General features: G+C 34.4%; 2 protein-coding genes across 2 annotated transcripts; one reads left to right on the forward strand and one right to left on the reverse strand.

Moving 5' to 3' along the window:
* Positions 1–4282: 4282 nt before the first annotated feature.
* Positions 4283–7352, forward strand: LOC116114439 (60S ribosomal protein L18-2). Its single transcript, XM_031400621.1, has 5 exons — positions 4283–4382; positions 4479–4568; positions 4662–4790; positions 5245–5427; positions 7053–7352. Exons 1-5 carry the CDS (start codon positions 4380–4382, stop codon positions 7209–7211), a joined length of 564 nt encoding a protein of 187 aa, XP_031256481.1. The 5' UTR covers positions 4283–4379; the 3' UTR covers positions 7212–7352.
* Positions 7353–8065: 713 nt separating this feature from the next.
* Positions 8066–11113, reverse strand: LOC116114717 (epoxide hydrolase A). Its single transcript, XM_031400877.1, has 3 exons — positions 10556–11113; positions 9082–9320; positions 8066–8642 (listed from the first exon to the last, which is right to left on the reverse strand). The coding sequence occupies exons 1-3, from the start codon at positions 11018–11020 to the stop codon at positions 8396–8398; spliced, it is 951 nt and encodes a 316-aa protein (XP_031256737.1). The 5' UTR covers positions 11021–11113; the 3' UTR covers positions 8066–8395.
* Positions 11114–12107: the final 994 nt, after the last annotated feature.

Raw genomic sequence — 12107 nt, forward strand, 5'->3', positions numbered from 1 at the left:
AAAGGTTTATTCAAGACGATTGATATCCAGGTATGAATTATTCTGTTAACTGAATCTATGTAATTTTCCTTCCAATTAATTAACTAAGTTGTTTAGTTATTAATTGCAATAATATTTGTTAGACTGGGTATAACAAATATTATGTGTTGGGTGTAAACACCAAAAAAAAAAAAAAGGTTTAGAAATTGACAAAAAAACCCCCAACCACCCACATTTGCCAGATTCTGGACACCACAGTCGAAAAGTGGCTGGAATCTGGTATAATGACGCACTATCGGCTGGGTCTGACCGGAAAAGGCTAAATCTACAACTAAAGATCTGGTCGTTAATGGCCAGATCTTTGGTCGTAGCTAGTCATCAACGATAGCCAAAGATATGGTCGTCATTGACCATTAACGATGGACATACAGATCTGGTCATTAATGGCCAGATCTAGCCATATATTTGGTCTTTTTCGACCAAATCCACGGTGGATTTGGCTAGAAAAGGCCATCTTGGAGCACGACCGGCCAGATCCAGTCGATCGTGCATCAATACGATGACTCCGGCCACCCTCCAGCAGTGGTGGTCAGCTGTCGATATTTAATGGGTGGATGGGGGTGTTTTTGTAATTTTTAATGTTTTTATTACAATGATGTTTAATAAATTAACAAACATATGTGGTGTTTTTGTTAATTTTTAAATTCTACCTCGTTATTACCACCCAACTCTTACTTTTTCAAAAATACTAACCAAAATACTTAAACAAACGCACCCAAAGTTTTTTTATTTTGAGTAATCAGGTTGTTTGGGCCCACTTGTGTACATCCCTACTAATCTTTTGGGGTTATGAAGTTAACAATCGGATATACTTTCTAGTGGTCACTATTATTAACAATCGAAGGAAATCAAACTGAAGACCTCTTGAGTAATACAGCCAAGAATCTCTATCACCCAAGGGTGGATCCAACCCCTTTAAGGGTAGGCCTACCCACAAAAAGTTGCTATTAATATATATACCTAAGTCCACCTCATATTTGAAAAAAAAAAAAAAATGAAAACTATTATACATATAAGGTCCACAATAAGCTTGTTATTAATATATACATTCTAAGCTCATATCATATTAAAAATTTAAAACTTTCTCCATTATTTTTCTCCACGGCTTCACTTGCTTTTTATGATTTTATCCCCAAAATTCTTTACTCTCTCATTCTCTCATTCTCTATCTTATGCTATTCGCTTTTAAAACTTTTGAAGACTGAAATTATTAAAGCTTTCACTACTCAAGGTGTCACAATTAGCTTCGTTTTCTGTTTTATCAGTTTAAGGTATGTGTATTGCTCATTTCAATTAAGTTTATTTTAAGGTTTAATCATGTTTTATTTTTATTTTATTTTTTGAGGTTTTTTATTCTAATTTGAGGGAAAAATACATGGATCTTATGAGTTTATTTTGTGTTTTGTGTCTAAGAATGAATCTGTTTTCCCAAATTTAAACCTTAACTATATTTTAAAGGACATTATTCTTTACCTCACCCATCATTTTCCTACATTTCAAACGTCACCGTTTAGCTGCTCAAAATTATTAAAGAAATTTGAGTTACTATCTATGTTTATACCAAGAAAATTCCCCATTTTTTTATTAATTCATTAAAAGTCAACGTAATGTTAAATTGATTTAAGTTTTGATTGACTTTAGCTTAGGTTATGTCTTATCAAAGTCATGAAGACTTTAGTTTAGGCTAGATCTGATCAAAGTCATAGAAATTTATATTATAATCTTTAGAAGCCAAAAATAAAAAAATAAAAATTTAAAGAAGTTTTGCTCAAGGTTTACTCAAAATTTTGATTCTCATAGATTTATTTAAGCAATAAAGTATTGTGTTATTGCATTCTTTTCTCTCAAGTTTTTGATATTGTATTATTTTTTTGGCTTAAGGTTTGATATTTTTTAAAGTTTTCATTAATTGTTTAACAAACAATGGCGGTGCCGCAAAGACTCCCCCCAGCAAAAATCCTGGATCCACCACTGTTATCATCCCACCCGATCACCCATGGGTGATTAAGCAAAGTATTGTTTTGCACTATTCTTGAAACGTAACCTATTAATCTCTAGGGTACTAACATTTTTTTTGTTTATTAAGCTCAACGCCCGATAGTATATGCCAAGGTTTTAAAACCCGACTCGGGGGCAACTCGGCCAAGCCACCGGGTCATGGGTTTTACGGGTTGAATGGTCCGACCGGCGGGTCGGATCGTGACGTCAGCAAAAAACAAATTTTTTTTTTTTTTAAATGCGGATTTTTATTTTTGCTAGTGATAATAAAAAATTCCCTTAACAAACATATTGAAATCTAAAATGAAATTAAAACTTAAGAGTTTAAAACTACAAGTCTACAACATACCAAGTTATAAAGTATGAACTATAAAGTAACAAGTAATTTAAAATTAAATTAAAACAACATAATCAAAATGAAATCAACATCCTACGTTTTGATTACATTTCCATTTAATTCAAGTCAAGGTTGACTTTGGGCACCAGATCCAGAAGCAAAATTACTTATATCAAGATAATCTTTGTCGTTGTCCTCGTCATTGTCATCATCAGCATGACCAGCATCTATAAAAAATTGCAAGCAAAAATAAAGTTATTAGTTAAATGTTTTAACTGTAAACAAAATTGACTAACGTAATATAACATTTAACAAACTAAATTAAATCATGTAATTTTAGGGAGCCCATTCAACATGGCAAAATGTGTAAAGAAAATTGCCAATCCTTTGAAATTGGCTTTAAGTCACTAAGCGGAGCATTTAATTAAGGAATCAGAATCTTTCATGATATGAGTTTTCATCTAACAATAACAAATTAAACATTGACCAACACAAACTGTTAATTGACATTATTTTGGGACTAGGCTTCTCAATAATGGTACGCTATGAGAAGAAAGTTTTAGTATCCTAAAGTAGTTATGACATTGCAACTGTAGTGTGAAAATGCACACTGTAGTACTGCACACAATCAATCAAACCAACCATTTTTACACACCTCAATTTTCAAACACAACCAATCTCACACCAAATAATCACCTCTTCAATATCAAGTTTCAAACCCACTTCTTTAATATCAATAATCATAAAATCTCTATGACTCAATCTCAAACAATCTCACAGCAAAACAAAAACCAAACTTACATTGAACAATAACAATACCAAGATAACAACACGAGATACACATACCTTGAGGGAGCTGCAGAAGATCAAAGAAGAAGAAGCTATGAAAACCGAATCTAGAAGATTAGAGATTTAGAAGTCGTCCAAGGCCCGAAGATTGAAGATTAGTTGAAGATTTTGATGATTGAAATCTGAATCAAAGAAGCCCAAGATCGTAGAAGCTGATTTCGTTTTTGGTAATGGGTTTTTTTATTTTTCTTCTCTACTGGTGTTGGTTTTGTTGAATAAAATTGGGGAAGGGAGAAGAGAAAAGCTGATTTCGTTTTTGGTAATGGGTTTCTTCGATTTTTCTTCTCTGTTGGTTTGGTTTTGTCGAATGAAAATGGGGAAGGAAGATGAGGAAAGCTGAAAAGGGTTATTTTAAGTTTTAATTTTATTATTTTTACTGTAGCAACCCGGGTTTTACCGGTTGAACCAGTGATTCATTGGCAAAAAACTGGTTCAACTGGGTCAATTGTTATTTCCGGTTTTTAACATGAACCGACCTAGTCTAGCCATCGGTTCTCGATCGAACCGGTTCAACCGGCCGAGTTTTAAAACCCTGGTATATGCCACATAAATTTTTATTATAATCAATTAATAATTAATGATAAATGATAACGCACTATATAACAGTATCATTTTTTATCAATACAATCCATGGTATTGTCCAAAGGAATTTATTATAATCCTAAACAATTGTTATGTATATGACCGTCTAATTAATGTTATCATTTCATATATTTGCTAAAAGTTGAGGTAAATTTAAATTTAATAAAAATTTGTTTCGCCCATCCATATTACATAGACCTATTAAAATTGACCAACATTCATTAATCATTAAATCAAATTAAATGGGTCTAAACTCCAGAGGTATACCAAGCCTTTAAATAAAATATCATTGCCACTGATTGGATATATACATCCACCAAAATAGGACATTATCAATCTGGGCAAGCGAAGCCAGGATATCAATGATACAATTTTCAAACTTTCAGGGTTCCATTTAAAGAATGTAAAAATTATCGTTCGGGTGTAATTTGAAAACTTTAAGGGTAGTACGTGACATTCTCCCCAACTATGGCTACAAAATAAGACGTGACACTAAAACCCTAGCCTCCTTGGAAGAGTATTGCTGGTAAACAGTTGAGGCAATCAGCCGCAGCAGTAACAACAACAACCAGCAATGGTACGTTCGTCCCCTTCGTTTCTAAACCCTAACGAATGAATGTTTTCGTTTATTTGGCTCATTTTTTTATAAATTTATTTTATTTGTTATTTTAAGGGCATCGATTTAGTTGCCGGTGGTAAGAGCAAGAAGTCCAAGAGAACGGCCCCTAAATCTGACGATGTATACCTCAAGCTCCTCGTCAAGGTTTCTCTCGACTTTGGTTTTATGTTTTTACCTATAATTTATCTGTTCTGTGTATGATCATGTTAGGGATTTACTTTCTTGATATGTGGACAGCTGTATCGGTTTCTTGTGAGAAGGACTGATAGCAAGTTCAATGCGGTGATACTGAAGAGGCTCTTCATGAGCAAGGTCAACAAACCACCATTGTCCCTCTCACGTTTGATTCCATTCATGAGGGGAAAGGTAATTCTCTTTGTCTGTGTCTGTATTTTTCAATCACATTCAGAGAAAACCAAATGTGTTTACTTTATTTGTTTGTTTTCCGTAACTTATGATTGGAAATGAAACATTAAGGTATTCATCCAGTTGAAATTAGGATCTGCTAGGTTGGGTTTCTATTTCAAGACACTACTTAGTTGATCACAAATACAAATAGAGGAGAAAATAGTAATAGGTTGAATTTTAGCACCGAGAATTGGGTCCATCTGGTGTAGTTGACTCGTATAATCTGTTAGGCTTGTCAAGGTTCAATAGTTTGTTTGGCGGGAATGTAAAAGATGAAAAACTTGTAAATCAAATATTATCTATCTTTTATGAATCCTAGGTTTGCTTCTTGGGTCCCTTTCTATCATGTAATAGAAATTTCTATACAACCTGTTGGTGTTTTGATTGACTTTGTTCTTGGGTTAATTTCCAGGAGGATAAGATTGCAGTGGTTGTTGGGACAGTCACTGATGATATTCGTGTGTATGAAGTTCCTGCTCTAAAAGTTACTGCACTGAGGTTCACAGAGACAGCAAGGGCAAGGATTGAGAAAGCGGGTGGAGAATGCTTGACATTTGACCAGCTGGCACTTCGAGCTCCCCTTGGGCAGAATACAGTATGAATTCAATTGATTAATCCCTTCTTTTTTATTTAAAGTGTAATCATTTTTACTCCGTTCTATTTCAAATGTTGAGCTGAGTTTCTTCATGTATGTGAATGAATGATTTAATTGGCATAGGCCAGATGAATAACTTCTATTCAAATGAATGTTGAGCTCTACTGATGTTCTCTGAGTAAGAATAACATAACTCTTGATGAGAGTGCTATTTTGTTTTCCCCTTTAATCACAAAAAGGTGCAAAGAACTGAATTTGATGGAGCTTACAAGAATATATATAAAGTAAAGAAACAATATTGGTAGCATAAGGCCTAAGTGTGATTAAGCTTGCTTGTCGGTGTAGTAGAATTTGACTTGCCCATCTTCTTCAATTGCATGTGCTTTTATAGGGGTTTTTGGTCATGTGTGGTTAACTTATGTCTTAAGGTTAGGAGTCATGGGGTATAATCTTGATAATGGGACATGTTGATGGATGTGCCCCATTTTTCTCTGTTAACCCCTTTTTTCATTTGGATTGGGCCCTTGGACCATCTTATTATTCGTATGGGCTGACTTCTTTTATTTTTGGGCTTGGCCTGCAGGCTTCTTTATTTGTCCCTTGATTTGTCCTCCTAAGGCCTTTATTTTTTGTCCAACATAAGCCCCCCAAAATCCTTAATTAATATTTATATTAATTCATGCATTAATTAGGGATTTGAGGGGCTTATGTTAGGCCAAAAATAAAGGCCTTAAGAGGCCCAATTCAAGAGGCAAAACCATCCTAGGCCAAGCCCAAATAACAAGATATCAGCCTATAAAATTAAGGTAGTCCTAGAAAAGGACCAAGGGTCCAAACCCACATGGGTTACAAGTTGTAGCTCACTTTCCCAAGACGAAAGTGCACATTATATCAATATGCCCCATGATTCCTGAACCTAAGGTGCAAGCTAACTACCCATGATTAGGAACCCCTATATCACAAAAGGTACATAGAATTGAGTTTTGATGGAGCTTTACAAGTGAATGAGAAATAAAAAGAATAAAATGATAGCATAAAGGTTTAATATAGCTAATTTGACTTGTCCCTTCTTCGATTTGAGGTCCTTTTACAAGGGTTTTTGATAATGGTAGTTACTTGCCCCTCACTCTTAGGAATCATGCCTTAGCTTTAGGAATCATGGGTCACTTCCTTGATCATGGAAGTGGTCATTATTGCTTAGTGTTCAGAACCTAAATTATGTCTTTGATGTTTGTTATGTATTGTCTCCTATTGAGTTAGTATTGTTCAAATAACAAAATTTACATCTTGGAATCTTTAGTCATTCATTGACTGGCCAAGTTTTGAACCTTCAAAATTTAATAGGATCTGCAATTGTATATTAACGTACTAATGGAGTTTATGAATACTTAGTAATCATCATCACTTTTCACTGTGTAATTTTAATTGTTACTTCTCAATTGTAACATTATTATGCTCTGTGTTCTCACCATCTATTGAATTATTTTTTTTTATTTTTTTTTTTGTGCGTGTTATTTGGCTTTATTCTTTCCTTTCTAGAAGTGAAAGGAATTTTTTTTAATTTAAAAATTGCTTAAGCTGAGGAATCCTGATTTTATCTATGTGAATTTTACTGCTAAATTTAGGTTCTCCTGAGAGGGCCAAAGAATTCACGTGAGGCTGTGAAGCACTTCGGACCAGCTCCGGGTGTGCCACACAGCCACACAAAACCATATGTGCGATCCAAGGGAAGGAAATTTGAGAGAGCTAGAGGAAGGAGAAACAGCAGAGGCTTCAGGGTTTGAGTTGCACAACTCTTACAGAAATGATACAGACCAGCTTACCAAATCATGCAAATCTTGTACTTTCTTTTTTGACCTTATTTTTTTTTTTCACTTATGAGGAACAAAATAATTATCTTATATTAGCCTGTTTAAATTTGAATCTTTCGTTATTTTTATTTGGAAGATGACATCGCGTATTCTTGAAGGATTTGTTATGTAGTGATTATTGCGTTGAGTGGTTTTAAATTTTGCACGAGTTCCTGAAAGTTGCGGTGTGGGTGGTTGAATTGAATGTTTTTTATTTGATTCGCGGGCGGGGCACTGCGACTTTAGCTAATTAGTGTCACATTTGCGGTTGCCCAGAGATTGGGCTTTGATTTAATCGATTGAAATGGACTAATATATTGTCTTCATTTGATATTGAATAATGAAACTTTAGTTTTAGAGGGGACTTGTACGTATCAATAATATTAATTTTTGGCCAGTGGGCATGTTTCCTGCGATGGAAAACGGTTGATATTTCATATTTGTTTGTGTTCTAGCAATTAATGAATCGTTTTCTTAAGGTTTGGTTGATATTTAAACTATCGCCTTGAGTTTGTGATTCCTAGCTTTCTGAACAGTGATTATTGATACAAATCTTAAATCTTAATCGGGTTGATATCCTTCCTATCTGCTCCGTTTTAACCATAACCAGTCATGTTCTAAAGTCGAATAAATCAAGGGTCGTAAAGAAAAATAAGTTCCTTCAGAAAATATGGATGAACTTAAGATGCGACGTCTGACTTCATGAAGTGCTTTATGCTTCTTGTCATTGCTCATCCCCACATCAAATTTTAGTCAAGAATAAGAAAATAATTCATACAGAAACAAAAGATATAATTGAGACCCAAGTTTTTCATATTATTGTTGGTTTGATAGCGTAGTAGGTACATGCCTGACACCCCAAATTTACAAACATGATCAAATCTAAAACCAACCTCAGTCCACAAGGTGGCAGCTACCTCTATTCTTATTCATTGGTTATGAAATGAAACAGAACCAAATAGAACTGATGAAGGATGGAAAATCCTCCAACAAGATACAAGATAAGCAGACAAGGCCCTATCTCCAACCAGACCTACACGGATTCTTTCCACCAAACTAGAAATGAAAATAATAGATCAGACCTTCAAGGATGCGGCATGCTAAAATGGCAAATGCCATCAGAACTTTTTTATGAAGTCATAAATGTGTGCATTGACTTCCTCTGGCTTTTCTTGGCTGAGAAAGTGGGCTCCCCCTTCCATTACAACTACTTCCTGAAGAAATGGTACATCTCTCTTGAAACCACCATTGTTTATATATTCCTTCACACCTGGAAACTGATAAGTAAGGTCCAGGTCACCCACGATAAACTTAACCGGAACTTTGATTTGAGAACCTGTCCATGCTGCTGTAAGCTCCCAGTTTCTGCAAAAAAAATAAATAAATAAATAAAAAATAAAAAATAAAAAAAGATTAATAATAATAATAAAAAGGGTTTATTATTCCTGTTTCCAACCCAAGAAATTCCAAGGTTATATTCTAATATGCTTATTAATCCTAGAGCCAAACTCCATGTTGGGCAATAGATTGTTTAATATAAAGTATACAGTTGATATGTTAAAGTTCGTAATATTAAGCCACCCAAAACACGCAAACTAGATGAGTCAAAAGGGCACGTGCATCAAATAGCTCCTGCTATGAATGACAAACATGGGTGGAAGGTTTAAGTTTCTATATAAGCCATCAAAAAACAAGCTTAATTTTTCAAAAAACATAACAGGCTTCATATACAAGGCATGGAAGATGTATCCTATAAAGATGATATCTGACCCTCTTATGCTATGATATAAGTTGACGAACATACAAGTTCATACAACGGTAGTAGTTCAATGCTCCGGTAAAGCCTTTCTGGTTAAATTTGGTTGCGTAATAGTTGACATCTTCTTCAGATAGCCAAGGAGGCAAGGTTGGAGGATCTGGTAGACCTCTAAATCCTATTTCTTTGGGAATACAAGGAGGTTTTGGACTGCGAGATGCAAGAAATTTCTTCAAAAGCTTTGCAGTATCAATTTGAGCAAAGTCTTCTTCAATCTCTCCAGGTTCCTACAGCACAAATTTAGCAATATTTATTAAGAAAACTAATTTAAGGGATTCAAGAATTATGAAAAATAAATAAATAGGAGAGTCTAGAAGAAAAACTCCGAAAATTATGCAATAATTGGGAACCGAACTCAAAATTGTAACTGGATCATAAAGCATTTTTGTATCGACATTTCTTCTATATTGAAGGAAAAAATATAACGCTCTTGCTCATTTATTATAACACAGATGAAAGGATTATTGCCAGTGTTTTACTGCCAAAGGAAATTGACAACAAATTGCTAAAAACTTGACCGAGTTCCACACCTATATGCTTAATTTTGGTAGACTTAATCATCTCTCACAAGTCATATTCAATGTTCTTACCTTACAGTTATTTAAAGACACAGTTCTGATGCAAAGAGTGATCTTTGAATAACAAATTAGCTTAAATTTAAATAGAGTATGTGTCTTTTAAATGTACAATTATTAGCATCTCTGGTCCAAAATCAACTCTGTATATCTCAAACAAATTTAGCATTGGTTTTTTGGATAGATCAAAGAAAATGAAGAACATACCTGAGAAATTTATTGGACCTATCAACAATTACCTGTAACTGGTAAAACACTTCACTTAATAAGAGCAACTAGTAAAACACTTTTCTCATTAAGAGTTATACCACTCTAAGATTAACAGGCTAACTAACTCTGAAAATCATCTTAGCTAGCCAAATTAGCTAATGTGTCACAACTCAAAGTAAGGGATATTAAACAACATTCACCAAAACCAGACCTCTCTTTAGCTTGTTTAAGATTATTATTTGTCTTTTACTGCGGAAAGGAGTTGGCTACACGAAAGCCTTAATGAACAAAATAAATACAGCAACAGCAACATTAATCCACAAGCATCCGTAAATTCTATTAATGTACACCCGGTGGTTCAAAATTAAACACAGACTTAGAAGGCTAAAACAACAAAAGCTATTAGGCAACATAGTTCACAATCATCTTAGAATATAAGTCAAGATATGCTGGAGGAAACTACGGGACACGAACAAATTCTGTTTGGACTAATTTATGCCGAAGAAAACAGAGTTGCTTAATATAGAAAGAGAATCATAACAACTTACCAAAGATTAAACAATCAGCAAGAAGGGTGACTTCTCTTCCATACAAACACCAATTAATTCCCAATCATGTCACTCAAAAATCAAACAAAAAAAAAAAAAAAAAAGGAAATAAGGAGAAACAAGAATTACCTGAAACCTACAAATATAAAAATCATCACCAAACAGCGCCTTGAAGCCATCCACAGGCTTAAACTTTGGGTTTCTGGGATTAAATGCGACACTGAGGTTGACCAAGGCCTTGATTCTATCTGGCCGAAGCAAACAAAACTGCCAAGCAATCAAAGCACCCCAATCATGACCCACTAAGAAAACCTGCTCAATACCCAAATTATCAAGGAGCCCAATAAGGTCACCAACGATGTGGAGAGCCGTGTATGACGTGACGGAGGGCGGGGCATCGGTGTCACCGTACCCTCGAAGATCCGGGGCTATGCAACGATAACCCTGGGAAGAAAGATAGAGTAGCTGGTGACGCCAAGAGTACCAGAGTTCAGGGAAGCCGTGGAGAAACAGAACTGGAGGGCCTGTGCCTATTGACGCCACATGCATGTTTATACCATTGGTGGCCACTGTTGTGTGCTCTATCTTCTCCATCTTCAAAAGGAAATTGTAAAGACTCGGCTCCCTCAACTGTGACGAAGGTTATTTATCTCACTATAATTCTATATTTTTATAACAAAACATTGTGGGAACCAAACACCCTCTTATATTATTATTATAATGGAAGGTTATTGATAGTTAAACAATTGAGTTTTCAAAGCATAACCCATTATTATTATTATTAAAAGAAGGTTTATACGAAGAAAATCATTTTCTCAACTAATATATGTCACCCAAAAATAAGTAGTCAAATAACAAACATCATCTACATCGTCCTCGTGCAAGGTAAAGTCAAAAGAAGAATAAGTAAACTAGTTTTAAAAAACCAAATTGACAATAAAAATATCTTCCTCTATTTGCTAGAGAAGTCATCAATTTCGATTGTTGAATTTATAAATGAAAGTAGGTGACAGAGATTAGTTGGATGGTAAATGAAAATTTTATTGACAAAATAATACTACCCAATCAAATAAGCACACTCAGTCCATCAGTACTGATTCCTGAAAATAGTTATTGGCGAACTAATTGGCCGCATTAACATATTTGTTGTTGTCAATAAAATCCCATGCAAATACTCATTTAACTATTTAAAGCCCACACATTAAATGAAGTTCAGGTGTCTACATCGGGAATAGCCCATTCAATAAAATCCCATGCAAATATTCATTTCTTTTCTTTAACTAATTTAATTACCCAATCTTATTAAAATTAGTTATTAAATCAAAGTGGTTGGTTTTTAAACTTTGCCACCAGCCATAAACAATTAGATAGTTTTCATTCATATAATAATGGCATTGCATCAAAATAAATAGTAATCAAATTTAATTTACTACTTTTTGTTATAAATGGAAGTAGGTAACTATGAATTACTCATTTAAAACTGAAACTAAAATCGGATATTTTTCTTCTATTTTTATACTCGTTTAATTTGATAAGTCTCTACAAAATGAGATGCCCATATCAGACTCCGTTTCCTTAAAATTTTCTGGTACAAACCTTTGTTTTTTTCGCGTGGGGCTAGTAAAGGCAGCCTACTGCTTGTAGCCGACATTTATTGAAGCTCAGCTGGTAGGCTCAGCTA

Source organism: Pistacia vera, unplaced genomic scaffold (genome assembly GCF_008641045.1).
Source record: "Pistacia vera cultivar Batoury unplaced genomic scaffold, PisVer_v2 Contig1012, whole genome shotgun sequence".
Taxonomy (NCBI): Eukaryota; Viridiplantae; Streptophyta; class Magnoliopsida; order Sapindales; family Anacardiaceae; genus Pistacia; species Pistacia vera.

What these genes read in the sequence shown, in the direction of transcription:
- LOC116114439 (XM_031400621.1), top strand. An exon ending in ACCTCAAGCTCCTCGTCAAG is followed by an intron (nt 4,569 to 4,661) that starts GTTTCTCTCGAC and finishes ATATGTGGACAG; the next exon opens with CTGTATCGGTTTCTTGTGAG. An exon ending in TTCCATTCATGAGGGGAAAG is followed by an intron (nt 4,791 to 5,244) that starts GTAATTCTCTTT and finishes GTTAATTTCCAG; the next exon opens with GAGGATAAGATTGCAGTGGT.
- LOC116114717 (XM_031400877.1), bottom strand. Translation starts at nt 11,020, where the DNA reads ATGGAGAAGATAGAGCACACAACAGTGGCCACCAATGGTATAAACATG. An exon ending in TTTATATTTGTAGGTTTCAG is followed by an intron (nt 9,321 to 10,555) that starts GTAATTCTTGTT and finishes TTTGTGCTGTAG; the next exon opens with GAACCTGGAGAGATTGAAGA. An exon ending in TACTACCGTTGTATGAACTT is followed by an intron (nt 8,643 to 9,081) that starts GTATGTTCGTCA and finishes TTTTTTTTGCAG; the next exon opens with AAACTGGGAGCTTACAGCAG.